General features: G+C 36.7%; 1 protein-coding gene across 5 annotated transcripts in view; it reads right to left on the reverse strand.

Annotated features, from left to right (window-relative positions):
- PRDM5 (PR/SET domain 5) overlaps nt 1–27,794 on the reverse strand; it is a 204,433-nt gene that overhangs the window by 65,824 nt on the left and 110,815 nt on the right. For all 5 annotated transcript variants that reach the window (XM_059924242.1, XM_059924241.1, XM_059924243.1 and 2 more), the window contains 3 exons: nt 17,679–17,772; nt 14,099–14,259; nt 10,850–10,943 (listed from right to left, as the gene is read on the reverse strand). In XM_059924242.1, coding sequence (XP_059780225.1) covers nt 10,850–10,943; nt 14,099–14,259; nt 17,679–17,772 — 349 coding nt within the window. The remainder of the gene's footprint in view (nt 1–10,849; nt 10,944–14,098; nt 14,260–17,678; nt 17,773–27,794) is intronic.

Below are 27,794 nucleotides of genomic sequence, written 5' to 3' on the forward strand. Positions count from 1 at the left end.
GGTGGCGCAGTGCTTGAGGGTCTGCCTGCCAATGCAGGGGACACGGGTTCGAGCCCTGGTCTGGGAAGGTCCCACATGCCGCGGAGCAGCTGGGCCCGTGCGCCGCAATTACTGAGCCTGCGCGTCTGAAGCCTGTGCTCTGCAACAAGAGAGGCCGCGATAGTGAGAGGCCCGCGCATCACGATGAAGAGTGGCCCCCACTTGCCACAACTAGAGAAAGCCCTCGCACAGAAACGAAGACCCAACACAGCCATAAATAAATAAATAAATTTAAAAAAAAAAAAAACCTGAGCTAGATCTGCCCTGCCCTTCAGCTTAGAATCTAATGAGGGAACAGATAAAGTAAGTGTAATATCATAACTGAGAAGAGACATTCATATATACCAAACAATGGGAGCCCTCAAAACCTCTAGTAGATGAGAGGCTACATGGTGCAAGAGACTACAATACACCACACAACTGTTTGTAATCTTTCCAGTTCCTATAGAATTGATTCATCAAACAAAATGGATGGGCAATTTGTCAGGGCTAGTATTCCTCTCTGTTTTTTCTAATGACAATTTAAAACACTAGGCAATTCCAAGCTAAAAGGAGTCACAGTAAATTTGAGTGCTGGTTGGCTAAATATTGTTCTTTGTTCCTTTACTGAAGTGTCGTAATTTTATATGCATTGGTGAGCTAAGTCTTGAACCATGTTGCTGACTATTATTTGTTATACAATCTGTTTCCCACCAATTGCATGATGAAACAAAGAGGTGAAGAATGGAAAGAAAAGCAAAAGCTTACTACATTGTGAGTAGGCCCAGCTGACAGATTGAGGAGTTTAGCAATTTTATTCTTTGATGTTAACATTTCTCGAAGTGAATTCCACAATTTTTGTGGGTATTATATGAAAAAATGGTTCTATGGTCAATTAAATTTGGATTCAGATCTGGGACTTCTCACTATGAAGCCAGTATCCTTCCCACTATCCTACAGGTACTGCAATCTACTTGTAGATACTTTTACTTATTCAAGAAACATTCACTCAGTTCTTTCTCTATGCCAAGTAGTGCTCTGAATAGTAAACAAGTAAGAAATCAGATATGGGCACAGCTCTAAGGAAGTGAGAATCTAGAAACTACTGAAGAAGTGCCAGCATCTGAAGGGTGCTGTGTGGAGAGAAGTACACCATAGAGCATGCCAACCTAGTTAAGAGGGGAGTGAAGTGATGGGCAGGTAACACGTCAGGGAGAAAGTAACATTTAACTGGAGACTGGAGGGGAGTGAAAGAAGCCCAGTAAAGGAGCCTGGGATGTCAAGTGCAAGGGATGTTCATTTGCACAAGGTAAGGGGAAACCACTGAAAAGTTTTAAGTAGGATAATAGCTTGACTGGGTGAGCCTCATCAATTCTTTACACCTTCTTTTATAAAATAATACATATGCTTTCCAAAGTATTTCAAAAAAAACTTCTGAATAATCCATGAGAATTGCAAATTTCATGGAATTCCTTTTTCAAGGTGACTAAGCATGAAGTAACGATACTCTGCTTTCTTCAGAAGAATCTGAGTTCTCTCTGAACAGTATAACTGTAAGCAAAAAACAAAACAACAAAAGTCTGTTTTGTTTAAAGAATATAGTCTTCCCTGCTGAAAGAACTAGGCTCTCAGGGAGATGTACACAAGACGTGAGCTATGAAGCTGGATGTTCAGGAGACAGATTTCAGCTGCACCTAGTTGGCACCTGTGTCCATTCCATTGTTCTCATAGAAATAATACACTCCCACTTTTAATTATGAAAATTTTCAAACATGAAGAAAAATTAGAAAAATCATGCAGTGAACACTACATAGCCTCACTTGGGTTTAATATTACCATATCTGCTTTCTTATTCTCATTTCTCTCTCTTCAACATATATTTTTCTACATACTTCCTGCTGGCCCATTTGACAGTAAGATGCAAAGACATGTCACATCTAAGTAATTTAGCAGGAATGTTCTGATAGTAACAGTTACCTGCATAATCATCATATAAGATTAATATACTTTAAATATTTTTATTGTACAAGAAAATTATTATAGAAAAATTAGAAAACACAGAAAATCATGAAGAAAATTCAAACTATCCATATTCACAATACACAGAAATAACCAGTTACTAATTTAGTATTTAACCTTTAAGACCTTAATATAACAATGTTTTATCCTTACAAAAATATACTATTTTATTTTGTAACTTATCATTCTCATTTCTTTTCATGTTAATATATATTTATACAATCATTTTTATTGTCTATATAATATCCCAATTTATAGATATACCATAATTTATATAACCAATCTCCTAAATGTTGGATATGCGGGCTTGATCTCCAATTTTTTGCTATTTATAAACAGTTCTTCAAGAAACAGGACAAAATTTTTTAAACAAACCTTATTGCCTTTTTGGACTTAGTAATCAAGCATACTTAGGGTTTATGTCTAATAAAGAAGGTAGTATCGGAAAAGAAGAAGTAAAGCTGTCACTGTTTGCAGATGACATGATACTATACATAGAGAATCCTAAAGATGCTACCAGAAAACTACTAGAGCTAATCAATGAATTTGGTAAAGTAGCAGGATACAAAATTAATGCACAGAAATCTCTTGCATTCCTATATACTAATGATGAAAAATCTGAAAGTGAAATTAAGAAAACACTCCCGTTTACCATTGCAACAAAAAGAATAAAATATCTAGGAATAAACCTACCTAGGGAGACAAAAGACCTGTATGCAGAAAATTATAGGACATTGATGAAAGAAATTAAAGATGATACAAATAGATGGAGAGATATACCATGTTCTTGGATTGGAAGAATAAACATTGTGAAAATGACTCTACTACCCAAAGCAATCTACAGATTCAATGCAATCCCTATGAAACTACCACTGGCATTTTTCACAGAACTAGAACAAAAAATTTCACAATTTGTATGGAAACACAAAAGACCCCGAATAGCCAAAGCAATCTTGAGAACGAAAAATGGAGCTGGAGGAATCAGGCTCCCGGACTTCAGACTATATTACAAAGCTACAGTAATCAAGATAGTATGGTACTGGCACAAAAACAGAAATATAGATCAATGGAACAAGATAGAAAGCCCAGAGATAAACCCACGCACATATGGTCACCTTATCTTTGATAAAGGAGGCAAGCATATACAGTGGAGAAAAGACAGCCTCTTCAATAAGTGGTGCTGGGAAAATTGGACAGGTACATGTAAAAGTATGAAATTAGAACACTCCCTGACACCATACACAAAAATAAACTCAAAATGGATTAAAGACCTAAGTGTAAGGCCAGACACTATCAAACTCTTAGAGGAAAACATAGGTAGAACACTCTATGACATAAATCACAGCAAGATCCTTTTTGACCCAGCTCCTAGAGAAATGGAAATAAAAACACAAATAAACAAATGGGACCTAATGAAACTTAAAAGCTTTTGCATAGCAAAGGAAACCATAAACAAGACGAAAAGACAACCCTCAGAATGGGAGAAAATATTTGCAAATGAAGCAACTGACAAAGGATTAATCTCCAAGATTTACAAGCAGCTCATGCAGCTCAATAACAAAAAAACAAACAACCCAATCCAAAAATGGGCAGAAGACCTAAATAGACATTTCTCCAAAGAAGATATACAGATGGCCAACAGACACATGAAAGAATGCTCAACATCATTAATCATTAGAGAAATGCAAATCAAAACTACAATTAGATATCATCTCACACCGGTCAGAATGGCCATCATCAAAAAATCTAGAAACAATAAATGCTGGAGAGGGTGTGGAGAAAAGGGAACACTCTTGCACTGTTGGTGGGAATGTATATTGATACAGCCACTATGGAGAACAGTATGGAGGTTCCTTAAAAAACTAAAAATAGAACTACCATACGACCCAGCAATCCCACTACTGGGCATATACCCTGAGAAAACCATAATTCAAAAAGAGTCATGTACCAAAATGTTCATTGCAGCTCTATTTACAATAGCCAGGACATGGAAGCAACCTAAGTGTCCATCATTGGATGAATGGATAAAGAAGATGTGGCACATATATACAATGGAATATTACTCAGCCATAAAAAGAAATGAAATGGAGGTATTTGTAGTGAGGTGGATGGAGTTAGAGTCTGTCACACAGAGTGAAGTAAGTCAGAAAGAGAAAAACAAATACAGTATGCTAACACATATATATGGAATCTAAGGAAAAAAAAAAAAAGGTCATGAAGAACATAGTGGCAAGACGGGAATAAAGACACAGACCTACTAGAGAATGGACTTGAGGATATAGGGAGGGGGAGGGGTGAGATGTGACAGGGTGAGAGAGTGGCGTGGACATATATACACTACCAAATGTAAAATAGATAGCTAGTGGGAAGCAGCCGCATAGCACAGGGAGATCAGCTCGGTGTTTTGTGACCACCTAGAGGGGTGGGATAGGGAGGGTGGGAGGGAGGGAGATGCAAGAGGGAAGAGATATGAGAACATATGTATATGTATAACTGATTCACTTTGTTATAAAGCAGAAACTAACACACCATTGTAAAGCAATTATACTCCAATAAAGATGTTTAAAAAAAAAAAAAGAAGGTAGTAATAATTTTAAAAGCCAAGCCCAAGTTTTGATGTCAAATGGTCAATTAATTTGTGAAAGATTATTCTGGAGGTCATTATGGTTTAATTTCAATAAAGAAAGTAGTGAGGCATATAATAGTTCAGATTTTAAAATACCACCAAAAATAATTTTTCCAACTGAGTTCCCCTTTAAATACTTATTAAAAAGAAAGGCTTAGTTAATCAGGAACATACCCATCTAAAGTGCATTTTTCCAAAGGTAATATGTTAAGAAAATTCCATGACTATGCCAGACATCATGATGTTAACTTAGTTCCTTATCAACAGTTAATCCAGATTATGTTTATAAACTAAGTTATTAAAGTTTCAGCATATTCAACAATTTAAGATCTTGATAAAGTTGAAAGAAAGAAAAGGAAAGATATTGAACATAAAATTCTCAGTACGATGTCCTGTAAGAAAGAAAAACCAAAGAAAAGGAGGAAGAGATAATATAAGAAACTACATCATTCAATAAAGCCTTGCCACCCAATGTTAATGAATACAATTCAATGATTCATTTAATTTTGGAAAAGTAGTCTTCAGTGGGAATATTACAGAAGACTTTCAGAGATTATACTTATGACAATTAATTGACCATCTATTAATACTATGAACCAGCAGCACTAAGTATTTTACAGATACGATTCAATTTATTCTCCACAAAGGACTTATGAGGTAAAGTGGATTCAGAGAGGTTAAGTAGTTTGCTCAAAACTGCACAGCTAGTAAGTGGCAGAGGTCAGGATTTGAATTCAAATTAGTTGTTTCTAAGTGCTGCCCTTTCCATTACCCAAAGTAGACTCCCATGACAGAGGAAGGTAGAGGAGGAGACACATTGGGACTCGCTTCTACTGAGCAGAACAACTCTCTAGGTAGGAAAAGTTGTGCAATCTCACTATAACTCAGACTCCTCCAAACCCCAACGAAAGGATTTCAAATAGCAGGAAATAGCTTACTGGAAGGATAACCTTTTAGAAAGGTTCTATCTGCAGGCAAATTTGAGAGGTAAGGTCTGCAGTATATCTATAAATATGCCCAAAGTTGGAAAGCTTTAAATGGTTTTCTGTTTACAATCATAAACATAACATATCAACCCAACAGCAAACAGTACCTATAAAAGTGCACCGTTCACACACCTCCTACTCATCACCTGCCTTTTTAAAATCCAGATTCCAGCAAAGGCTATGACAATGGACATTAACATGTTTCAGTAGCAGTAGCAGTAGAAGCAGCAGCAGCAGCAGCTTAAGAATTTATCACAAAACACAGAGTAACAGTTGGAACCAAACCAGTCTGAGCAATCAAATGAGAGAAATGGTGTCAGTTAAACAGGATGGCCTCTGTCAGCTGGATCCTTACCTGCACAGGCAACACATTCTTCTCTGCACCTTCTACCTCACCTGACCCCAAAACACACACACACACACACACACACACACACACACACACTCCTATTTTCCTAGGCATTTATCATTGGCTAGGTGGTCCTTCTAGAGCATTATTTCCCAAAATAGGGTCTGTGCACTCCTGGGGATCCCCAAGATTCTTTCACGAGGTCTTCATGGTCAAAACTACTTTCACAATAATATTATTATGCTATTTTCCTTTTACACTGTGTTGCTTTTGCACTAATGGTACACAAGTAACGGTGGGTAAAACTGCTGGGCCTTGGGGCAGATCAAGACAGTGGCATCTGATGGTACCAGTCATCACTGCATCTTCACAGCCACATACTCAGAACAGAAATACATGCCGGTTTCAGGAACAGAATGGCTTTGATGAAGTAAAAATTATTAATTTCATTAAACCCTAACTCTTGAGTATGATATTTTAATATTCTTAGTTATAAAATGGGAAATAAGTACTTGTAATGCATACTGATATATTAAAGTTGTCTCAAGGAAAAGCACCTGTGTGATTGAGTCATGAGCTCACCTAACAAGCTTTTCTTCATGGAACACCATTTTTACTTGAAACAAAATGACTGACATACAAAATATGGTTATTCAGATTTGGTATTTGGTAAACATTTGTTTTTTGAAAATAAAAGAAGCCTGTCATTTCAAAAGAAAGAAGGAAGGAAGGAAAGAAGGAACAAAGGAAGGGAGGGAGGGAGGGAAGTGTTTCTTACCAGACAAAAGAATTAGAGCAGTCAAAGCCAAATTTAGAATTTTGGAAAATCTGTACATGCTACCATGTGCTTGAAGGCTTCCGAATACTTAAGACTTGCCTAATGAGATCGGTGATGACATTAACACACATGGAGGATCCATGTAACTGAGGGAGCCAATATTTTCCAAATGATCTGTGCATCACGTTACAGAATCACGCATGGGTAAAAGATCATTCAAAGTGCAAGACACACCAATGGATTTTAATGCGACAGAATAAGAGAAGTTCACGGAGATGATTTTAAGTTCCACAACACAAACCCTAAAAAAAAAACAAAAAAAAAACTACCACTTTTTGAGCTTTACTATAGTAACAAATAATATCCAGAATTATTTACGAAGGCTAGTTAAGAACTCTTCTAACTGCATACCTATGTGAGGCCAGATTTTCTTCAAATTCTGCAATCAAAAGAACATGTTGCAGCAGGATGAATGAAGAAACAGACATGAGAACCTGTCTCCTCTTGAACCAGACATTAAAGAGAGTTTCAGAAATGTAAAACAGGGACTTCCCTGGTGGCGCAGTGGTTAAGAATCTGCCTCCCGATGCAGGGGACACGGGTTTGAGCCCTGTTCCGGGAAGATTCCACATGCCGCGGAGCAACTAAGCCCGTGTGCCACAACTACTGAGCCTGCGCTCTAGAGCCTGCGAGCCACAACTACTGAGCCTGAGTGCCACAACTACTGAAGCCCACGTGTCCCAGAGCCCGTGCTCCGCAACAAGAGAAGCCACCGCAATGAGAAGCCCACGCACCGCAACAAAGAGTAGCCCCCTCTCACCGCAACTAGAGAAAGCCCGCGTGCAGCAATGAAGACCCAATGCAGCAAAAATAAATAAACAAATAAATACATTTAAAAAAACAAAAGAAATGTAAAACAATGTCTCCCGTCTCACGATATTATTTCTGATTAGAAAAATGTAGCTACTTTCTATAAAAATATGTTGTTTATGTTAACATGTAGTGGGTTTCTTATTGTTATTTTTAACAAATTAATAAATATTGTTAAATGTTCTCAGCTTTAATTTCTAATATAGTAAATAGCTACAGACACAGCCCACACAAACGACAGCTTCCCAGGGTCCTCAATTATTTTTGAGATGATATGGAGTGCTGAGGCCAAAACGTGAGCACCGATGACGCAGAGGGCCCTGCTCCTCAGGGGCTGCATAAGCTGTGTGTCCTGACCCGCCCCACCCCATCTCCACTCAGGGTCCTCGCCACTGCACTGCGTGCTCCCTGACAGTATATGACTAAATGTTTCCTGCAGAATAGGCCGTGACCCCGTACCTGTGTTACCCTGTAGCACAAACATAAATCGCTAACCCTAGTGTGGGAAAGGGCTGAATTAAATCACGTGATTTCATAAGAAAAAATAATAGAGAGAGAAAAAGTGAATTGATAGAACTCGAAATGCGAGCTTTATCATCATAGAAGCAAAATAACTACATAAACCCATTTGGTCACTGAGCCAGGTTCCAGCTTGGAAGGGAAAATGGATGCACATGATTTGGAGGACAGGACGAAGCGAATGAAAGAGAAGCAAAAGCAGCATTAGTCCATGCAGGAAAAGAAATCCACGCCAGGACTGTTACGGAAGCCCCGATACCAGCAACCCGCCAGGTCTCCGCAGTCACCTCTGCTGCTTGACACCGACCACTTCAAATACAGCCCCAGCCATGCTGCCAGGCAACTGTCACCAAAAACATAGGCTTCACATCAAAATAACTCAAAGAAGAATTGTAAAGTGTGAAAATGAAATGAGTCTGATTTTAAACAGAAAAATCCAGTTATAAGTAAATAATAATTGTAAATAAATAATTATACAACTATTTGTGTGGACATACATAAACACATAGGCCACCTTTATATTTTTACTTTACTTATTTAAACGTACATGTTGGCTGACTGTGCCCTAGCACTGTTGTCTGGATTTACGTGGCCAGTTTTCTTGATCAGAAACCAATAAACCAGAACCTGTACAACATTTAAATAACCAGATCATACAAAAAAGATTTGAATTTTTAAAAATATCTTTAGATTACAGATACTATAGAACATAACATGACAACAAAAAAACTACATATATTTATTAATACTTTTATCACAGAGAATTCTTGGAGCTCAAAAAAATCTTATTATTGCAACTTTGTAGCGGATAATAATTAAAATTTTAGAAGAAATTACTAGCTTAAGTTTATTCTTCTCCACTGCCTATCGTCTACAAGTAAAATAAAATGTAGGCACATGGAATTCTCAAGGATGGAATTATTTTGAATAATCAAGTGTTCTATGATTGGACTCATCTTTTCTATGCTGAAATGCATGTTTTAATGCATTCTGAACAATAATCACTGCCTTTTAAAAACACACTATATCAACCATAATTCAATTACATGATAATGTCTCAGGGCATTACTCTAAACTTATTACTATGATACGCAGAAATAATACACTTTCCCCATCTCCTAGTTGCCCTCCTTCCATATACAAATTATACGCACAAGCACACACATACAGATATAAAATCTGCGGAGCAAACTGTAAGTTACGTTTTCAGGGTGGCACAAAGACGTCTTCTAAGAACTACGGATCCAGAATGGAAAGCTGTTGATTTCACTCTCGCCCTTAACCATGTCTGCCACAATTCCGCATGGCCCCCAATACACAGAAGAGAGTGGTGCCCACTGACGTCAAAGATTACACTGTTAGGTTCCGGGGCTGGCCTGGGACTTCAGAGCTCTCTCTCCTCTCTCTTCATCATTTACTTGCCTCTTCTGTACAATCAGGACATGGTGCTAAGAGTCTCTGGCACTATTTTAAGTCCACCTGTCCTCAGCATGATTCTCTGCTGCCCTTTTCTTTTTGCTTCTCTCTACTTTTCTTTTTGTTGTGTTCTGTTTCTGCTACACATAGTGGACTTTGTCCTGAAAGCCTCACTTTCTCTAGATACTTCTAGTCAAGAAGATCTCCTTTCCTTCTTTAGGGCGCTCATTATTCCACAGCCATCATGTATAATGCTTGATCTGTTCTTGGTTATATGTTTCATTTGAAAGTATTTAAGAGGCTATTCTAAGATGACAACTACTAAGTTGACCTACGCTTTTCAGCTTTAGCCAGAAAATTTCCAAAATAAGAAATTATGCTGCATGGCTGCCCTTTTTTCTCCACCTTTGTATAATAATCACAGTATTATTCTTTGACCTGCTTAAACTAACATTTCTTCATTCACAACACAGTTATTGTGCTAAACACTGAGCTAGGAGCTAGGGACACAATGATAAAGAAAATCAGATACTACGGCTCTTGAATAAAAAGCTTCAGCAATTTAATCCAGTTACACAGTTTACCAAACACAGTCCAGCTACTGAGAACCACTTAAGATTCATACACAATAATCTGGCTATCAAAATTAAGAGTATTCTTTCAAGTCTTTTCAAGAACTTTTCTACATGACAGATAAAACCCAAACAAAGTTTTTTGAAGAATATTTAGCTGTTCATTCACCCTTCACTAGGGCACAGCCCTCTCTCATGGGAGAAATTACACAGGAAGTTGTAAGAAATGAACAAAACCCTTTAGGAAGCAATTCATGGCATAACAGATACTATGGTCACATCACCCTTGCATCCAATAAAATCTTATAGCATTCAAGCCACATTCCAAGGACTTTCTACATTTTAAAAGGCCACATTTGATGCGAGTTACAGGAGGGATTTTTAAGAGGAGGCCCTTAGCCTTCTATAAAACTGCTACACCCTATTCCATCTATTAGAATAGTATATAAAGTAAATCACAGTTATTTCACAACCAAACATTAATCAGTTTCTACTTCAGATATTTAACTTAGTCTGGGAAAGTGTACTTATTCAAAATTTTTCTAGAGTAAGAAACTAGATGCTATAAAACTTTACAAGAGAGAAAACAGTCAAGATTAATTCTTAATCTTGGAGTCATTTTGTAAAATTATAAACTCCTTCTCTTGGAAGAATTTGATTTCTCTATGTTGTTATCACCGATTACAATCTACATACCTGTGTGGCTACGGATATGAACTCTCAGTGTACCACTGCTGGCAAATTTCTGGCCACAATAGGGGCAGATTTTCTCCTTTTCTCCTGTATGTGTCTAAACGGAAAGGAATAATAAAGGTTGAGAACAAATATAAAGAATGAGGTTAAAATGATTAAGTGTCTCTGACAACAGTAAATCCTTTTTTTCCCAGGATTATGTTCCTTTAAAATGATTTAATATCACAATGAGATTTTAAACAATTTATCATGGTTATTCCCACTGGTTCAAAAAAACCTCTCAGAATCATGCGTTAGTGTTAATTTGAAAATAACTTTGCAGTTTACATTTTAAGCCTTTATGGAGCCCCCATCTAAAAATGATTAAGTTATACAAAACCAGTGTATGTTAACAAAACCACATAATCAAAATGGGGCTACAGCTGCCCTTGACTGCTGCCAAGAAACACTTCCTTAGAAGCATTTTTCACATTCTTTGTGTGTATTTAATGCTTGAGGACAGAATTAATCTCAGTAAAGTAATCTGTTACTTGCATTATGTTTGTCAGACTGGATTGATTTTACTGCAAAGCAAAAAGGAATATAAATCTGATTTGATCTTTAAAATCAGCAGGTGTTAACTGAACAGTCAATTTGAAAGATCACTGCTGCCTTCAATACCTTTAACCTGGGCATAAAACCACCACACAAGAAAAGGCGAATGAGTATCATCAAAGCCAGTTTCAATACAATGTTAGAGAGTTCAAAGAAAAAAAGAGTGACCTCTCCCAAAAAAGGAGGCAGGTGAAGTGTTTTCAACTTGTCTCACAATCTCATCAGGCGACCAGTGTTTCTACCAACATCAAAATAGGTCATTCCAATAAATGAGGAGGCAGAGCTACTTCTCAAGTCCCATTGGTTTTCAAACTTAGGAGAAGGGAAAAGGACGAGAAGGAGGCAATTACTTCAGATACCTGCACACTCTCTCAGACCGTTTTTAGAACTGTTAACTTCAGTGGTAACCTAAATATGAATAAAAGCATACAGTGGGTCATCTGGGCTACCACCACCGTCACAAAACAGAACTTCCAGGACCTGTAGTTTGCCTGTGTTTTTACGCAAATTGCTAGCAAGTATTGTTACTGGAATTGCCATGAGCTAATGCAGAAAGAACAGGAAAGGTTTTTTAAAAATGATGTGTCCCCAGAAAGGAAAGACAGGCCAGCTGGGATAGAGAAAAAAGGGTGGGGTAACTGTGTCAGAACCCGACAACCTCGAGGAACCACTAACTTAGCAAAACATTCTCATCTTCCATATTAAATCAATTGTTAACTTTAATATAATTGGTTTATAACCTTATTGGTTGATATTTAATTTATAAATTTTCATATTTGAATTATAATCTATATTTGGATATACACTATCATATTTGTAATTTTTAAAAGAGTTATAAATGAAATATCTTAGTCAACTTCAGTGTCCTTTAGATTTTTTTCCCTTGAAAAAGATTTATATTACATTCAAGTTTGAGGAATACAGTCTAATCAACAGCCACACTAGCCAATGATACTGTCTACAACAAACATCTCCTGGATTCTTCATTTGGCAGCACTTAACTTGCCATTTTCATTACAAGTTCTTACACAAAACAGTTATACATTCTTTACACCTCAGCAAGAGCTGTTACTCCCATGGTCCACATTATGGTTCAATTTAAAGGAAATGGTGTAACATTTTAACATATAACAGACCTGTGTTCTTCTCACTCCCTGACAGAAGGGAAAAAATATGGTAATTCTTCCCTGATTAATATAAGGTTGTTTAGGAATTGTATACATCTATTATTACAACATGGGATTATTCCAAACAGGAAACTACCAAGTTATTTGTAATATCTTTATAAAATCCACAGGATTTCTTTTGCTGCTACATAAGTATTTCATTGTTCACCTACTTATACTCAGTTACTTATAGTACTTCAGTAATGTAAGTTTCAAACTAAAGGACATTACGGCAATATTAATTAAAATAATGAAAGTGTTCTTTTTGGCTTAATTCAAAAATATATATTATTATTAGGTACAGAATTTGATTGGCTGGTATTAAAAGATATTGAAAGTATAACACTAAAAAATCTTAAATATGGTAAGAAAGCATGGAAACATCACTATGAGAATATTGGATAAATGTATGAGACAAAAGTGAACAATGCACTGCAAAATATATTCTATGATAATCTGTTATTGCAGACAAACAACTATATCTTTCTTAAAAATTCACTATACTTTCCCTCATTGATTAAAACACAACAAAAGTCTATTAAATTCATGAAAAAGTAATCCAATCAAAGAAAGTTGAAAGATTATTCTATTTAGAGCTTTGAAAGGAGAAGACAGTATCATTATTAATCAGCATTAAAGATACAAGAAAAGAAAGTTACTCAGTTCAGTCCTTTTGAAACAGCTGTACTAAGGACAGGTACCAAAATAAAAGTCATAACAACACAGGAGCCACTTCACATTCACTAGACAGGACACGCTGAGCAGCAGAGAACTACCACACTTCATAGTCATTTCTGAAGTCAGCATTAAAACTTTCAACAGCATTAGTTATAATATGAATTTTGCTATTTAAAAAATATACTTAAAATGTATTTAATCAACAAGTAAAAATAACCTGTTGATTTGCTGGAGGTAATTAGCATAACACAAATAAGATAATCTCCAAATCACCATCAGTATGAACATCATTTTATTAGAGTTGAGCAAATACTTATCAAGTCCCTGTTCTGTACCAGGAATTTCCCTAGGTCCTAGGGATGCAAGATAAAGAAGGACCACTCTAATCCTAGAAGAAGTCAGTCTAATAACTTGTCAATAGATAGCTGAACTAGCTTTGAAAAATAAAACTATTACAGCTCTACTCAATATCTTTAAAAAAGGAACCTACGTTAATCCAAAAATGTATGAAGTCGAAAAGCTCCCATTCATCGAGTACACTGTATGACCCATCTATCGGCATAGTTTAGGACTGTGTAGCGTCCATACCTAAATCTAGGTTTGCTTTCATATGACAAATATATTCTCTTCTGATAAAATGAAGAAAACAGACATTTGCTAAAGAGCTAGTATCAATCATGGGTTTCTTATTTGTCATTTTGAGTAAATATGTTGATAAATTCATATAAAATTGATTATCACATGATAATTAACATACACGCCTGTATGGTTAAAATACGCAATCCATTCAAACTCACGGAAGGCTTCTACTTACTTTCTTATGACTTCTAAGCACTGAAGGTGTAACAAATGCCTTATTACACAGCTCACATCTGTACTTCTTGTGTCTTTCATGAACCACCTGGACATGAACATTTAAGGTGTCCTTCCTTTTAAAGGTAGCATCACAGTGATGACACTTGAAAGTCCTCTCACCTTAGAAATGAAAAAGTCAAGTAAGAGAAACACAGACACAACAGCAGGGTGCTGTTAACTCCCCCTCATATGTACCAGATTTACTGCTGTTTTCTCCAAAAACTCAGGTTCACAGCTCTAACAATTTATCATAACCATAAAAGGTCATTTTTCCAACAATTGTTCAGTTCCATATTTGCTAATTCCCTGTGTGAATCAGGTGTGGGGAGGGAGAGTCCTTTAACCTTCATAGATTCTCAGTGCCTTTAACTGGAAAATGTGGGGATTGAATTAGCTAATTTTCTAAAGGTTCTATGAATTTTCTTTAAAAGTATGTATTTCTAAGACAGGGGCTTGAGTTTGACAAAAGGTCTCTGTTCTGCAGAGTGAGTTGCCTTTGGGGCCCCTCCTGAACTCCCCTCACCCCACCATTCTCCCTCTGGCCTTCAGGGGCAGAGGCAGAACTGGCTCACAGGCAGTAAACTGGAGGGAAGCCTCCAAAGGCAGACGTCAGAGCAGATCCTTCACCCCGGGACAGGAGAGGGCTACAACTCCACTATCTCAGGAACTTGGTCTGGAGGCCCCCTAATGCAGTCCTTGGTCTGCTGTGAAATGGCTAGGGAAGGGCTTCAACTTCCATGCTCTCAGACTGTTTGGGGGCTGCCTCTCAAAGAGGCAGCTGGATTGGGGCAGGGGGACCCAGAGTGGCAACTACCCTTTTCTACCCTAGAGCCCCTCAAAGGGCCCCCCAAGCCCTAGGGCTGGGGTCTAGGACTCTACCCTAGAGTCCAGCCGGGGGGGGGGGGGGGGGGGGGAGGGTGCCTCTGTCACCTGGCCCCTGGCAGTGCCCTCAGGCCCTTTTTCTTTCCCGAGCAGGGGACACGTGGTGGGACACAGCGACTTCCGAATGCATCCCAGACAGGGTACCTGGGAGGGTTTTCACCTTCCCATCAAATAGCCTAGGCTTGCAGGAAAGCAACTCCAGAAGCTATGTTTAGGGAGTTTATGGGACTTTTTAAACTTTCATACCATGCTATGACTAAAGTCCATTTTAAGTACATTTTAAGTGATCAGTGTACACAATTAGAAGAGAGTGAATCTCCCAGAAAGATATAAAACATATGTAACCTGTATAAAGACAGACTAGTATTTGCATATATTTTCCCTTTTTAGAGAACAATTATAATAGCACAGATTCAAAAATTATATTCACTATGAGACAAAATATGCAGGTAACTTTCTACATCTAAATAAGAGATTACCTCAATTTCAACCAAGCTCTTCTACCTTCCCTCCATTTAACTAACATAAATTTAGAAATGTGAAGATACTATTATTTCGTCACACCAAATTTAAGGAAGGAATGACAAGAAGAAGGAAAACAAAAAGGAAAAGGCAAATTACCCTCCCTTCGTCTTTTCAAACAGAAGTATGGCTCTTTAAATTCTCTTAAAGTCTCTAAGGAAGCTGTTGAGTTGCTGAAATTCGATACTTGAAACCAAGTCACACCAAACCATGCATGAACTGTATAGACTCTGAGAGCTGTGTTTATATGTTGCCTTTGTGCTTTTTTGTTGCAGGGTGTTATTGTTGTCACCTAGTTTGTCTTCATATATCTTTCTAGATTTATTTAAAATTTTATTGATATTTGTATAAAATGTATAACCAGTGAGAGTAAAAGGACAAGTGACACAAAATTGTAAATGTTAATAATACCAAATCTATTCAGGCACTGGAAAAAAATACTCCACGATTGCTCCTATCAAACTATTTCCATTAAATTATTAAGTGAATCAAAGTACTGGTTCATGTACAAAAATCTTATTCAAGCTATACCAAGGAAGTCCATACCTTTCTTCTTTCATATTTTAATTCCAGATTTTTTTGTTTTAAGTTTATCAGAACTTTAAAATTCTGATACGAGATTTTATCAGATTTCTTTACCTTAAATTTATCAGGATTTGTCCCTATCTTAAAACCAAGAAGCTAGCTAGTAACCTGCTTTTTGGTTTTCAGTGTATTAGGAAATAACAATAATTTCCAAAATAATTATGACAACTTATTTTTCATATTTGGAGCCACAGTGCTGATGTAAGTTTCTAAAACAATCCTCATGTTTTGAAGTTAAATGGGTTTTAACTTTCCTATTGTATAAGACAAGATCTAGTCTTTTGTCCTCTCTATTTTGGCCATTTTCTTAATCAAATGACAGTGAAATTGGATGGAAATTCCTGCTGTTACATGACATATTTTATTCCTTAAATGCATAGCTTTTCTTTATAAGGAAAATGGAAAGTGGTGCTAACAACTTCTCCAGAGCTGTAAGGTGAATACAGAATGACATGAGATCTCAGCACCGTCTTTCCTATAGGAAAAGACGCATTTCATCACAATCATTACCACTCAATAAATATAAAAACTTTAGTATCTTTATTATTTTGCATTTTAGGTACTTTGACTTGACCAGAGAAAATTTCTTCCAAGATACTATCTTATCTGTACAATCAAATGTCAAGATTGTTTTGCTTTCCTCAGAAATTAAGCATTAGAAACTACATGTTAGAGGATGTTCTACTGATTAAACAACTCAAATTAGAAGAAATGTATTACTTATGCTATACCATTTTTATTTAACTTTAGATACAATAAAGTAGTAAATCTCTGGTTACTTCAACATCTGAACACAGAACCCACTTCAAAACTCTGTTTAGCAATAACAATTTCTTCTCTGAATAAAGTGACATGGCTAAAAACTGTGGTATTCTAAAATCAGCTCTCGGTGTAACTGCTAGACAGACTTCACGGTATGTATGTGAATAACTTAATTCCCCCCTACCCCCACCAAAAATTCCCTTGCCAAAAGAAGTAAGAAATCAGAGGCAGTGGAGTAGGCAGGAAAAACACCGGACTAACAGGCTTGGATGCTACCCCAGTGCTGTGCAACCCTGAGTATGTCACTGTGCTTCTCTGAGTCTCAATTTTCTCAATCCCCCTCCAATGAAGAGGTTAAATTAGATGTTTACTCTGATCCTTTCCAATTTTAAAAGCCTGTGAGCTAATAAAATCATGCCAGATATCTGCATGTTTTAAAGAGTCAGGCATGTTTCCTTAATCATTACATTTAAAAGGGAACAAAAACGTCTGTTTCAGAACAAATTTCAAAGACACTTTACTGAACATGTTTTTATACACAGCTTTAAATAGTGGGAAAAAATGATATAAAATAAAATGTCTCATAAAATGATTGATCTTACTGTGGGAAAATAAATCAAGGATAAAGGATGAAAACGTGAAAGGCAGTTATCAGTCCTTTTTAAGTTTAAAAGCAGATTGCATAATTACTTATAGGTCCGCTTCTGTGACGCCTACATTCTCAAAGGTTATAAGAACAAAATATGATATAATTCCTTTGGTCCTCAACTGCCTGGATTGCGACTTACTGTTATGTATGAGCAGGTGTCTCTGCAAAGAAAATGGGGTCCGGAACAAAGCTTTACATTCCTCACATTGGAAAGGCCTCTCTTCAGAGTGGGTCTGCAGAGGAAAGAAACAGTGAGTCAGGACTCTCTAGAATCAACTAGTCATTACAATAATTGGAGCCTGGATTCATGATGGGGACCAGGAAGGACAGGAAGGTGGACAATATCCTGTTCCTCTGGTGACATTCTTCCCCCATAAATTTAACTGGAAACACAGATAGGCTGTGTTCATGGGAGAAAAACGACTGTATTTTTAACTTCTCACATTAATTAATTATAAACTTGATAAACAGTAAAGGAAACTGCTCCTATAATCTCAAATGCTAATCTCAATACACATTGAGATTTCTCAGAATCTACTTTGCAGAGTGAAATGATATGTAATTTCTCTAAAGACTAAACCTCCTTTATCAATGGACAGACTTTATGCCGGTACAACATCTTCAACACAGACAAAGGAAACTGTATAAGGGAGGCTGTTTCCACCCTTTTCCCTCAACTTCACTGACTAACTTCAAATAATTTTCAGTCCTAGGTGCTGCTTTTCCCCTAAATTAAACTAGAACATTTACTCGTGTTATAATTAACACCAGGTATCATTAATTAAATATTTATTTTGGATCAAATGTTATGCTAAACACTTTACATGAATTATTTCACTTAATTCTAATAGCAATTTGATAAATAAAATACCATTAGTGTCTCCATTTTATAGATGAGAAAACTAAGGCTCAAAAAGTTTCAGTAACTTGCCAAATGTCAAGCAGCATAGATGTAGGAAGCACTATCAATCACATGACAGACAAAAATATGTGTAAACAAGAAACAACAGAAATCCACCTGCTAGATCTAAAAATCAAAAACAAAAACAAAAAACAACAGTAAAAACAGCTTACTCACTTCACCTGTTTTCCATTACACATCAGTATTAACCCATTTGGCACAAATCAGTAAATAAAATTCTATTCTACCACGGATGGCGAGATAACAATGCTCATAAATGCTAATATGTAAAAAACTGAACTGTGTTCTCTTATTAAAATAAAGCAAATCATATAATTGATGGGTTATGTTATGATACCTGTGGTATAAAAATAAAGGGAATTATTTAAAGAAAAGTCACTTTATTCACAGCATACAGATTTATACATTTTCTTAGTCTAATGGACACTATAAATATTAAAGATATAAATATTACCTATTAACATAATGTTAGTGAGAAAGGGATTATCATGACTGTTTTCGACTGTGAAAAATATAGAAAAAGGATGGGAGGAACAAATATTTAAAACTCAGGATAAACTACAGATATTCAAATGTGCTATTAGAGATATTAAAATGATAGGTGGGAATAAACATATCAACAAACTAGAACAAAGAGTAGGTTTCTTTCATTACCAAAGATATATGAACATTTACTATAGGAAAATATGGCATTTCAAATTGGTGTAAGAACAGTGGACTGTTTAGTAAATGGTTGTGAGGCAACTGTATAGATATTCAGGAAAAATTAAGTTGTGTCTATTCCCCACCCATTACAAGAGATAAATCCCATTTCAATTCAGCTATATTTTTTTTAATGTGAAGAATAAGACACTAAATATACAAGAAAATATGAGTAAATATTTAAATAATTTTTGAGTAGGAAAAGGCTTTCTAAGCATGGCAGAAAACCGGGTACTCAGATGAGAGAATTAAATTTAAAAATGCAAGGCAAAAATATTCGGTGACACAGAAAATATTTGCAACATAAACCAAAAGTTTAAAACTACTAATATAAAGAGTTATAGCAAATTAATAATATAAAAATTCCCCCAAAAGGGCAAAAGAACTCTCCTCCAAATAGCACTCTTAAAATATCATTGATTATTTATTTTGTGCCAAGTCTATGATATGCACTTCAGGCCGCTACATGCCAGTCCTATTTTATATTCTGGGGATATAGTTCTGGGGAAAAAAAGGCAAATGTGTCTGCTATTGTGGAGCTCTTACACTAGCAGAGAGAGAGGAACAATCAACAAATGATAAAATATCAGATACATGCTACAGAGAAAAATAAAGCAGGGAAAGAGGACAGCAAATGTTTCAGAGAATGGGGTAGCAATTTTAAACAGGTGTTCAAGGAAATTCTGGCTGAGAAGGTGACAGTTGAGAGAAGATCTGATTGCACTGGGGGAACAGGGGCAGGTTTCCCTCTGGGTGATCTAGGCAGGAAACTCCACGGAGGCCAGTGTGATATGAACTAAGTGGAAGCGGCACAGAGATGGGAGAAGGTGGAGAAACGGGAGAAGCAAATCATGTAGGGCTTGGCTGGCCATTGCAGGAGTTTTGTCTTTTACTGAGAGAAATATAAAATCTCCCTAATGGGTTTTAAGCAGATAAGAGGCATGATTCACTTGGCATTTAACAGGAAGCTAAGGTGGCTGTGTTGAGAACAGGATGTAGGGAGACAAGGGAAAGCAGAGAAACTAGAGAAGTAATAGCAATAAACCAAGCAAGAGGTGATTAAGACCTATACCAGGGTGGTAGCCACTCATGTGAAGAAAAGTCAGAGGCTTCTGGGTCTATTATGAAAGTGAACAGGTTTTGCAGAGAGACCTGGGTATGAAGCGTAAGACACAGAAAGAAGGAAGCAAGCGTGCCTCCAAAACTGTGACCTGAGCAATGGTAGGATGGATCAGCCATTAACTAATATGTGAAAGAGCAAGCAAGCAAGAAACAAGTCTGGGTAAAAGATAAGGGATTCGATTTTGGACAAGTTCAGATGACTATTAAGAGATGTCAACAGGCAGTTGAATATTTCAAGTCTGGATTACTGGCTATAAAACTTGGGGATGTCAGATTATGTACAGTATTAATACTTCAAGCCATGAATGCAATTAAAGAATGAAAAATTTAAAACAAAATACTATCTATGGTCTATCAGACTGGCAGAAGTGAAGAAAATAGATATCATTCTGTGTTGTCTGAAGGGTAAGAACATGCAATCTCACATCTGGTAATTGGGAATGTAAATTTTCTGAGAAGCAGTGTGGCTCTATTTACCAAAATGATAACTGTACACAGACCTCTTGGCTAACCAATTCCCTTTATAGAAATATATCAGACTGATTTTTGCACCTTTTTTTTTTTTTTTTTTTCTTGGCAGCGCCGCACGGCATGTGGGATCTTAGTTCCCCGACCAGGGACTGAACCATGCCCTTGGCAGTGAGAGCATGGAGTCCTAACCATTGGACTGCCAGGGAATTCCCTTGCACAATATTTTTTAAAAAGTAAAGAATTTTTTTTTTAATTCCCATTGACAGTTATAAACCTAGTTAACTAAATTCTAGTGACTATTAAATATATTTTTTCTTTGATATGGAAAAGTCTCCGTAACATATTTTGAGTGTCAAAAGCCGAATGCAAAGCATTATATAGTAGAATACCATTTATGGCACATTCATACTCACATAGAACAGGGTCTAGGAAGATGTTCTACAAAACACTGAGGAGGGTTTTCGCAGTAAAGTGGACAGTGGTATTTGACAGAGTTTTTGCTTTGTTCTCTAGAATTTTCTTTGATGTTTTAATTTTCTACAATTAGTAGATAATATCATTATAAAAAGAAAGAAACTCTTTTATTTTTAGAGTATCCAAATTGGAACACAGGGTTGCTTTAATCTTCCAAAAATATATTCCACCCTAACCCATTCTTTCTCTTTTTCCAAATCTAGGACAAAACAACCTCTGGATATGATTTAGTTGCTTGATGATTAAAGAACTTGGGACAGCATAATGCCTTAGACCTATGTTAACCAAACCAAAGCCACAACTTCTAGATACTGACCTGAAGTCAGCAGCACGTTTCAAGCAGTAAGCTGTTAGTACATAGCCAGGTGAATAAATACTTTGTCAAAAAGATTCCAACACCCAACACCACGGAGCTGTAATTGCATGACTTGTGAAAGTCTCAGCATTCAATCTCATTTAAGTAAGGTGGCAGTGAAATACCTGCAAGTTGTGGATAGAGGACTTCTGTCTCCAAGATATATTTTACAAATACCAAATAAAATTAACCCTCTTAAAAGGTGTCTTATCCTTCAATTTTTCATCTCTACAGGGTTCCAAACTTTCCACTGACTTATTCATCACATTATCCTTGAGCTCCAGAACACCCTCCTTTTAAATGCCAAGCACTGAGACACCAATATCTGCTGATGTAACAAATGAACTAGTCCACGAACTAGCACTATGAAATATATCATTTTATGCACCATGTCTGATTATTGTTGCAGATGTAGAAAATACATAAGAAAATGTGTTGCACTACCTGTAACACCTAGTAAAATGTCTCAAGAATTCTTCAGAAAGTTTACAACATAATTTTTATACAACAGTTAACAAATTATCACACTTCTAGCCAACCAAACCAAATACTAATTTCATGAGAGCAGATTTGCATTTTCATCAGGCCAATTCACAATTAAAAATAACTTTGACTATCAGTAATATATACAGCTCCACAGTTAGCAATATTGCTTGGAATGACATTTCTTCTTTCAGTCATGTGCAAAACAAGAAAACTATGACAAAGAAATAAGGGGAAATAAGTAGAGATAAAATAAAATTGGAAAAAATATTCCAGAGATACATGTGCTAGAACTATTCTTTAAAAAAATCTCATTATTGAAGTCTGTATAAAAGTATATTACTGTCCCACAGGGTCACATAATAAACCTAAGGCTTTATAAAATGTGTGTCATCTGGCTGTTTACAAGGTCTGTGGATTAAATTTTTACTGTCAGACTTACAACTGGCTTCCTGAAAAGGACTCCTCCTCACAAAAATGAACAGAAACTGGAGAAATACCAAAGCAATCAGTTTCTTTAAGCTCAGTACAGAAAAAGGTAGCTCATTCTACACAGAGAAGTTAAGATGGAGTATAGCCTTGAGTAGCCAGCCCAACCTTTCCATTGCTTGAAAGCCACAACTCATTAGTACAAAACCATAACCTCAAGGGGCCAACTATTGAAGTCCCCGCAGCCCTAAGGACACTCCTCCTCCATATCTGTAGGAGACTGGTTTCAGGACCTCAGAGAATACCAAAATCCAAGGATGCTCAGCTAGTGGGAACATACTATAAAGCACACGAGGCTCAGTTCAGTGCTCTGTGACGACCTGGATGGGGGGATGGGGTGGAGTGGGAGGGAGGTCCAGGAGGGAGGGGATATGTGTGTACATACAGCTGATTTACTTCATTATACAACAGAAACTAATACACCACTGTAAAGCAATTATACTCCAAAAACAAAAAAATGGCATAGTATTTGCATATAACCTATGCACATCCTCTCGTATATTTTAAATCATCTCTAGATTACTTATAATACCTAATACAATGTAAATGGTTGCCAGTGCACAGCAAATTCAAGTTCTGCTGTTTGGAACTTTCTGGAATTTTTCTTCCAAATACTTTTCATTCGCGGTTGGTTGAGTGTGTGGACGTAGAACCCGCAGACACAAAGAGCCAACTGTAATACCCTGATCAAGGCAAAGGGGATTTGCTAAGAGAAGAAATAATCATAGGCTTTCAGATGAAGTCTTCCTTGGAAGGCAGCTCAGGGGGCTTTCCCCTCTACTATACTGCTGAGAGACGGTATCTCATATTTGTAACCAGGGATGCCTGTAGCAAACATTGCTTTCAACACATGACTCTTCAGGCTAGCTGATCTGACCATTCATTTAGAAGTTCTGCCTCTGCATGGCCACTACTTACTACAGCTAGTCTACAACCACACAGAACAAGTTTATTCTCACTTCCAAATGCAGCTCTCTGAATATCTGGAGACAGTAACCATGTCCCTTCACAAACTGTCCAGATAACAGACACCTGTAGCTTCACTACTGAAGATAAAGTTTTCAGATCATCACAATAATGTGAAGCAGAATTTTCTGCCTAAAAGTAGGCCTCCTAATTTTTATAAGTCATATGTAACACATCATAGCAGCTATACTAGCTCCTTTAGTGGATAATTTGTTTGCTAGGCAAGATGGCTAAATAAATTGGTAATCTTGCATTGAACTTTATGTGCCATCCAAAGAGAAACGAGTGCAGATTCCTAAACTACAAACAGACAAGCAAACAACAATGGATCAATTCCAGTCCTATCCAAAAATTACTCTAAAAATTAATACCAGTCCTTCAACAGGAAACAGTTTTCTTATAGTATAAATCCCTAGAAATTAACAGATAATAGGAAATAGGATGAGAATAGGATTCCAAATATTTGGAATAGATAGATAGAAAGTAAAATGTCTGTGTGTGTATGTGTGTGTGTATTTAAACCACCACCCAATTATCTAAGTGTCAACATGGCCAGAGGACATATTCTCAATTGAAACCCTTATAAAAACTAAACAAATCTATTTTCAACATAATACAGATGCAAACAAAGTCAAAAGATCAGAGTTTGATTCTAAACTGATTCTAGTTTCTAATTTTAAATATAAAACACCCAATATGGGATATTGGGTTCAAAGCTTATTTTTTACTGAAAATACTGCACGTCAGCATATTTTAATTATAACATACAATTCTCATTTGTACAGTTCTAGTTTTCATTGGTTCAGATTTGTGGCATTTTCTAGTTTGATACAAATTGTTATAGAAGAGAGAAGAGTGTCTCTTTTTAAAAAACGTAATAATTTTCCATTTATTTTAACTTAGCTTCCAAATTTATACTACCTATTCCCTAAGACTGTCAACATCATTTAAAATTCATTACCCTGTCTACTGAGGGTTCACATAAGTACACTTCCTGCCCTCATGCTAAATCTCCCCCATTTGCTATGCTCTATGAGTCACAGTTTATTTTTAAAGTTTTTTTGTCTTCTCTGGGTGTAACAAACCATCACCAAGTCTTCTGGCTATGGCTAACCTGAGTTTGTTTTTTTTTTTTTCCCCCAATTCTCTTTCACTTAGTCTTCTTCTAATAGATCCTTCGGGCTGAGAAACAAGTCAACCAAACTTGGTAGAATTTCAGGTAGAATAGAAATGAAAGGGACAAGGGAAGGATCTCCATGTTATACTAAATAACATGTTTTAATACATGAAAAAAATAAGAAATATACTGATAATGGAGAATTAATTTAATGATAATAGAGGAAAATGAACTGTTTTTATTTCCTGCTTTTTCTATCCTGAACATTTCTGAACCAAACCATTCAGAAGAGCAAGGGTATATTTGAAGAATTTTTGTGAAGAGCTGCTTTTTAATATATGACACTGATTTCCAGGAAGATAAAAAGGAAGCAGTGATAAGACATCTGCCTATTAACATTAATCTTCCCAAAACACCATGTAAACGAATTTTGAAAAAGGAAAACTAAAAAGGAGCCCTTGTCCAACAGATATTAAAAGACATTATAAATCGCAACTATTAAAACAGTCTGATATTGCAAGGGAATACAGATTAAATGGAACAGAATGGAGTCCAAAAATAGATTTATACGAGAGGCGTTCAACAATGTGATAGCAGTGGTATGAATCAATATTTCAATCCATACCTAAAAATAAATTATTGATGGATTAAAATACCAATTAAAAAAGAAACAGATATAACTTTTAAAAGCATTGACGAGTATTTGCATAATCTTGGAATAAGAAAGTTTTCTAAATAAGACTTAAAGCTCAGAAGCTATAAATACTCAGAAGCCATAAAACTCATAATCCATGTCATACTTGAAAACATAAAAATGTAAAACTTCTTTATTCAAAAGATGCAAGTTGATAGATGGGGACAAATATTAGAAGCAAAAACAGCAAAGTATTGATATTCATAATATCTATAGAGCTCCTAGAAATCAATAAGAAAACAGCTAAATAGGCCAGTAGAAAAAGGACAAAGAGTACCTACAAGCATTTCTCAGAAGAAAAATGGAAAAAAAAAACATAAAAAGAATAGAATTTCACCCACCATTGCTAAAATGCAATGAAACATCACTTTTCACTTCTCAGACTGAAAAAAAAAAAAAGGCTGATAACATAGATGTTTGTGATGGCACAGGTAAAGGAGTACTTTCATCACTACTAAGTGAAAATAAGAGCTTTTTCAGAAGGCAGTTGGGCAGGAGCAATCAAAATTTAAAGTAAACTTAATATCTGACCCATAAATTCCATACCTAAGATCTATTTGCATAAATACTCTTGGCAAAGTTACAGAGTTTTATGTAAAAGGATGTTCACTGAAGTATCAAAATAGTAATGGTCATAAAATATGAGTAGCTTTATATGAACCTACCTGAAATGCTCTCCAAGTCATAATGTCAAGGCAAAGAAGTCAGTTCCTGAATGGCATCTGTGTCATAAAACCATTTATGTTTAAATATACTTTTCTCCCAGATGGGGAGCTGAGACCTTGTGTTTTTCTCCAAGCTCCACCCAAAAAGAACATCCGCTCGCACAGAAACATCAGTGTGGAACGTGGAAGTTCCTGACGATTTACTAGGGTGACGAAGGAGGTGCTCTGTACTTATAGCATTTGAAAACGCCCCATCCAACCTAACACTCGGGAGTCTCTTCTCACACTCTCTTCTCCATTCCGACGGTCACCCTTCCCACCTTCTGCCCCCCACCTTCCCAGCTCTGCCACCCAACCACCTCCAGCTTGCACCTTCCCATTTCTAATCTTCCCTATTCCAACCCGTTACAGTGACTTAAAGTATGTCAACGGCATTACGCTGAGGATAAAAACTGAATTTTACTCAGACTACAAAATATCCTCCAGTTACTACGATCACCTGCCTTTGAATATGGTAGTAGATGTGGTAATAATGAACAAATAATTTGTACAACAACGTGTACAGTTTTTTAATATACTTGGGAAAGCCCAGAGGCGATTCACTGGGAAGGGGCCTGGAAACGTGGTAGGCACAAGGGAAGGTGGCTGGTGCCGGGGGTTCTAACCTAACCTGCGTCACTGACTACCCATGCATTCATGTATGATTTTAGGGATTTGTTTTCATAAGCTGTCTACTACAAAGGAAAAAAAAGGAAAACAAAATTAACTAAAAAATAAAGAACCTTTCCCTTTGCGGTTTTAAGAAGGCTACTGGTGTGCACTTGATCAGGCGGGTCAAGTAAAGGGAGCTCAACCCCTGGGTTGGGCTGGGCTGGTAAAGAGCAAAGAACAAAGGCAATATTCTGGAGGTAAGAGTCAGTCTGAAGCTTTAAGGCGAAGGCAAGAGTCAGAGGCTAGAGATCTGGAAGGCAAGGCCCTGTGCCCACAGGAACCGGGGTGAAGAAAGCTCTGAAGAGCAACAGCAAGGCTGTGGTTCAGGGCAACACCAAGGCATAGTCTTTAGTTGATGGCTCTTCAATCATAATCTGGGGGTTGGGGGAGTGGAGGAAGTAGAAGCAAGCTGGGAGGCAGGTTCCTCTATTAAAGTTCCTCAGGGGACAAAGGGCCATCACTGATTTGGGAGTAAGTGAGCTACATGTGAAATAACTACCTCAGAGCCAGGAAAGGGTTCAGAAAATTAGAACAGTGCCGTGTCTTCAAATGAAAGGTTTAAAGAGTTCTTAGATATCTCGGGCTGATAAACCCAGTGCAGAAGGAATACAACAATGATTTTTCAGTGTATCAGTAGATCACTAATATGCTCATAAAGTCAAGAAAGAGAGGGCTCAGAAAGGGAAAAATGCTGCAATACATATTGCAAATATAGATTTAGAGAAATCACTCCTCGTATTATAGCTACCATTTAACTAAGAACATTAAGTCTTATTTATTTGGGATAATTTTTTCATGAATTTTTATTCATTCAGAAAATGTCTGCCACGTTCAAAGCACACTGTGGTCAACAGGTGCCATGAATTAAAGTACAGCATCTATCTTCAAAGTTTATTGTCTAGTACGAGAAATAAGGGGCTTAACGTTAGAAACTGTACGATGCCATGCCATCATCCACCTAAAAAAATAATTTAAACAGAGTAAGCAATTTGCCATTAACTAAGTGAGCTTCAGAGAAACATCTGTATCTGTTACTTTCCTCTGTCAAGTTCAATTCCTACATGCATGTCCCTCTTAGTGTGAG

This window comes from Balaenoptera ricei, chromosome 5 (assembly GCF_028023285.1).
Source record: "Balaenoptera ricei isolate mBalRic1 chromosome 5, mBalRic1.hap2, whole genome shotgun sequence".
In the NCBI taxonomy this organism is placed as follows: Eukaryota; Metazoa; Chordata; class Mammalia; order Artiodactyla; family Balaenopteridae; genus Balaenoptera; species Balaenoptera ricei.